We start from the raw sequence: 5,088 nt of genomic DNA, 5'->3' as shown, positions 1-5,088 counted from the left end.
ATTTTTAATTTCAAGCTTTATCACACACTCCCTGAGGGTGGATGTGGTTCAATTTGATTTTTGTCAATGAGAAATGAATCAACTCAAAAATCAAGTAGAAATACATGCAATGGTAGAACTGTTGGTTCAGTCCGATCTGTTTCTTTTTTATATTCCAAAAGAAAATTGTAAAATCTCAATAACTAACAAGTGTAGCATACCTAAGTCAACTGGGGTTCAAGCTTTACAATTGAATTGGAACTAAATAAGCGTAGCGAAGGAGTAAAATACAAACTCTTGAGTATATTCCACGATTTTTGATTCTATAGTTTAAACTGCGAGTCGAACTAAATTAGCCAGGTTTTGCTTTCCTTCATGTACCCAAGACAAGTCAAGACAACTTATGAAATGCCTTTAAAAGATAGAATTTGGTAACACAATTGAAAAATATTATGGTAACATGCATGTGCGCTAACATAAAGGAAGGAATTGAAAAATAAAAAAATATATCCGAGAATAGAAGACAAAGAAATGATACATTCTATTATACATTTATACATAAACAAAGAACAAAGAACAAAGAACAAAAGGACTTGGACTAATCACAGTAGATAAGAGTTAAATCTGAAACGACAAATAAAATAATAAATTTATATTGGTCACATGTGACCAACCTTATCATAACAGGTTAAAATGAGAGAGAGACTCATTTTAAAGAATTATGAAAAATAGCAAAATAAGTTAGAAATGAAATCCACAATTTTCTATAATTCGTTTCGTTTTTTTCATGTCAATTTCTCTTAATTATTTTCCCGCACTACAAGTGAGTAATGTATGAAACATCTCCTAAAGAAAACAATGAAAGAATTTTCTCTCGAAACTTGAAATTGCACTTTAAAATCATTTTCACATTTAAGCTCTCGTTTGATCTCAATTATTTTTAAAATATATTTTTCTTTCTTTTGTTTTCAATCAAATATTATTCAATAAAATAATATTTCACGACCACACATTATCCATTAATATACTATTTCAAAATGCACTTTGGGCAAAAAGAAAAAAGAGGGGCTTAAATAGGCTCTTAAACTATGTTGTCATTTGGCCCCCATTAAATTAAATTTCATTTTTTTCTTTCCTATTTTCAATCACACAATTTTCCATAAAATGATATTACATATAACAATTATTCTAGATGTATATTCTAAAAAAAGGTTGAATCCCAACTTTAAGGGTACCCCACCCCCCTGGAGTATCGTGAGAGAGGTTAATCACGAGATGTGCCCAGCAGGTCAGGGAACAAGAGTTGTCTATATATTGGCATCCATAAAGAGTCTCAATTCATGTTTTAGGAATTGAACCCTCATACTGCGGCTATCAACAAGGTCGAGTATACATCACCCTCATCCTTTGCACCATTGGGATATGCCTCGAGGGGCTTCTAGATTTACATTCTAGTTTACATTATAAATGACATTCTTTTTATGTGTCAAAATTTGACCAGTGATGTGAAAGAGTGTTGAAAAAATCAAAGGCTATGATGTGTGTCACGTGAAATGATATCAAAGTTAATATAAAAGTGAATGTACATGTAGCAAGCTTGTGCATATAAATCGAAAAAAATTTCTTCTTTTTAAATCACTCATTCTCGAAAAAAAAAAAAACTATTCGCCATATTTTAATTTGAAAAAAATGGGGGCCAAACGGATTTTCATTATCTTTTTAAATTATGCATAAGAAAATTCAAAAACTACATGATTGAAATACCTCACAAAGTAATAAATTGGTTTCAGTGTTCGTTTGCTTTTATCAGCGGCAATCCCACAGCAAAAACTGCCTCTAAAAAAATAGTATTTCTTTTCCCAAACACATACTCCAAATCCCAGTAAAAATTTTAAGCAAAATCTTGAAACTTTTGGCATGAAAACTTGAGCCCATTTTCTCACTCTTCTACCACCATGCATACACCTACGCTCTACACTTTTTACACCCAATTTTTTATTTTTTAATGTGGGAATTGAAATAAAACTTGCTGGAAGATATATGTGCAGTGAAGTCTCATTTTTAGCAAGCTATTAATATATATTCTTCAGTTTTTAAACTTAGTTGTCGGAGATTCTGAGTTGAATTCGTTTTCCTTAGTACAATATTCAACATGTTAACAGTATAATTCGTTAATATTCGTTCCATCAATAATTTTAGAGAAACATTTGATTTTCCCAATGATATTAAGATGCATTAGGCCCATATTTTACGGGATCCACAACTTTTATCTACTTTTCGATCACACATTTCATCAGTTTTTATCAAAATATACTAAAAATTTTATTCTTAACTAAACCAAACGAGGACTAAGAAAAATGCTGAAATAGCAAATACTATTTCTACGTCAACTCAGGCAATAGCAAAAATTTATAACACGGTACAATGTACATAATCTTCATCCAATGCAAGTGAAGTCCTAATATAGTTGAAGAGCTTCTAGAGATAACTAAGGTTTAGATAAATGGGTTAAATTAACGAGCACGTTTGGCTTAACTTAAGAGCCAAAAAATGGCTTTTTTTTCAGCCATAACAAGATTGATGCTGTCGAAATAAGCTAGTAGCTAGTTCACATTGGCTGATGAGATGAGCAGAACTCAATGGACCCATAATCAAGAAGTTCTTCAATCATTTGCTCTATATGGTCTTCTTCAAGTGGCTTAATTTCTTGCACTTGCACCATTGGTTTCTTCTCATAATCTGCTGACCAAAAACTGGTTTCATAATTAGGAGCATTCTCTACTGTAATGGCACTGGCATCACTCGGAATTGCTGCATTTCGCGAAGGAATTATTTGAGGAGTACGATGTTCTTGGATCGATTGTTTAGCAGCCATTTGAAGAGAAGCCATGTAGCACTTGTGCAATTTTGCTGTCAATGTGGCCGAAAGAAGCTGAGACGAAGAGTTATTCGAGTAATTGGGATTGTAAGGGAAATTAGTTCTAGCCCTTGGACCACACATTAATCTAGCTGCCTCATCATAGGCTCTTGCTGCATCGTCTGCTGTCTCGAATGTGCCTAACCAAATTCTAGTCTTTCTGTAACAAAATTAAGACATCTCTTAGTATCAGTAGAGTCCAAACTTGTGCATTTGCACGTTTTGCTACGTAAAATAAAAATTAAGTATCGACCCTTTTTTCCCGTCATAGAAAGACCAACTTACAGTAAAGGATGACGAATTTCAGAGACCCACGAGCCCCAATGCCTCTGTCGAACACCTCGATATCGCTGCTGCGGTCGGGCCATTGTTAGCTACTGCAAGTAAATCTACTGTACTTCTTGCTAATGCTTTTTTTCTTTTTTTAAGAATTATGAAAGAGGGAATGGTACATTAGACCATGGAGGGGGCTGAGGGGTTTTTGTACTGGAGAAAAATTCTTTCAAGTGCTCTTTTTTTGGCCTACTGGCAAGCAGTTTTGAGGAAAAGGGTCCCACATAACACAATATCTTGACCTTGTTTGGCAATATCTACTGTATTTACTAACTACCAGTTGGCTTATAGTGACATAATTATTAGATAAATTAATTCATAAGTTGGCCAAATTCAGTTCATATACATTCACATGATTATAATAATATATATCTCAATCCTATACTTGTTTTAATGTCCCTTCATTGTGAAAAGATGTCTTAGGTCATAGTCTTGCAGATACTTCTCATGTGAGTGTATATTATGACACAATCAAGAATTTTGAATGCCAACAAAGAAAATGAAATTGATAAGAACAAGTGAAAATAATTAATTTAGGCTCCGTTTAGGAGGGATTTTTCACCTTAAAAAATTGATTTTCTGATCGTTATTTCACTATTTCAGTCATTATTTTTGACTTCTTCTCTCACAAGTGACCCCCACTTTGTTCCTAATTGTCAAAAAATCAATTCCTAAAATCACTATCAAACAGGCTCTTAATTATGTGCAATTCATTTGTTAAATGAAAACAAGGATCAAACTAGTCTAGAAAATAGTAATAGTTTTTTGAACCTAACTATAATTGGGCAGACAAACTATCAAATTGTTTGATTTTCTCAAGATTGTTAAATCTCTTTAAAATTGTTGAAAATTATGACTAGGTTATATAATCATAAAATAAAGTGAATAATAATGACTTAGAATGAGGTGCGGGTACATCACTATCTCTAAGAAGATATTTAGTTATCTATGATGATAGTCGAAGAAAATCATTTAATAGGATTTTCAAGACTTAACATATATTTGGTTTAGCTAAAAAGTTGAAAAAAAAAATGTTAATTAAATCAATAATTAATTTTAATAACATATTTAATGAATTCCATAATTTTTATCAAATTTTCATCAATATATTTAATCAACCTTTATCAAAATCTACTTAAAATATGATTTTTTGTTTAGCATGCAAGTATTTAAACAAATTCTTTTTGTCCTTATCTTATTTATTTGACAGCACGTCACAAATTTTACTTTTAGAATAAGTAATTTGTATATGTTTCAATTCACTTATAAAAAAGTATTTATTTTGAAACGAAATGGAAAGGAAAAGGTGGTACAATAAAGTAAGGAAGAGAATTACGTTAGAAAAGTAAAAGTGGATCACAATTGCGAGGGTAAGGTGAAATTATTAAACGAAAATAAATTATTTTGTAATCACCCAAACTTAGAAAATGGCTCTAACTTTATTTTTTTTAGACAGATTCCTAAAATTATGCTAAAATTGGGAAAAGTAAAGAAGTCTTAACATTTGTGGTTTTGGAAATTATTAAAGTGGTGAGAGTGAGTTCAAAGGTGAAATTCTTTGTGAAAACGCGTGAGGAGAAGTCGGTCCAATTTCAAAATCCAACCTATGCGGTTTCATATGCCGTGACACTGGTCACTGTCACAATCTTGTCATTTTGAATAATATTGAATAATAATTCTTCTCAAACAGGGCCAACGTGGCTCTGTTTTTCCAATGTCCCCCTATCGGCGAGTTGCCCGTGGGAACAAGCAATATATACTTCATTCATGTTCTTAATAGTAGATTAAACGCCTGTTTGTTTTTCATTATTTTTTCATTAAAAAATGAAAAATATGATCGTTATCCATCACATTAAATC

General features: G+C 31.9%; 1 protein-coding gene across 1 annotated transcript; it reads right to left on the bottom strand.

Moving 5' to 3' along the window:
* Positions 1 to 2,340: 2,340 nt before the first annotated feature.
* On the bottom strand, positions 2,341 to 3,436 carry LOC111394039 (ethylene-responsive transcription factor ERF003-like). Its single transcript, XM_023019826.1, has 2 exons — positions 3,182 to 3,436; positions 2,341 to 3,056 (listed from the first exon to the last, which is right to left on the bottom strand). The coding sequence occupies exons 1-2, from the start codon at positions 3,262 to 3,264 to the stop codon at positions 2,588 to 2,590; spliced, it is 552 nt and encodes a 183-aa protein (XP_022875594.1). The 5' UTR covers positions 3,265 to 3,436; the 3' UTR covers positions 2,341 to 2,587.
* Between the last annotated feature and the right edge of the window lie 1,652 nt (positions 3,437 to 5,088).

The sequence above is a fragment of the Olea europaea genome, chromosome 4 (genome assembly GCF_002742605.1).
Source record: "Olea europaea var. sylvestris chromosome 4, O_europaea_v1, whole genome shotgun sequence".
Classification (NCBI taxonomy): Eukaryota; Viridiplantae; Streptophyta; class Magnoliopsida; order Lamiales; family Oleaceae; genus Olea; species Olea europaea.
Note: the sequence above shows the minus strand (reverse complement) of the source record. Positions and strands in the feature narration are given on the sequence as shown.

Excerpts from the sequence above, each read along its gene's own strand:
- LOC111394039 (XM_023019826.1), bottom strand. The coding sequence starts at position 3,264 with ATGGCCCGACCGCAGCAGCGATATCGAGGTGTTCGACAGAGGCATTGG. Across the intron at positions 3,057-3,181 it reads GAAATTCGTCATCCTTTACT|AAAGACTAGAATTTGGTTAG; the intron begins GTAAGTTGGTCT and ends ATTTTGTTACAG.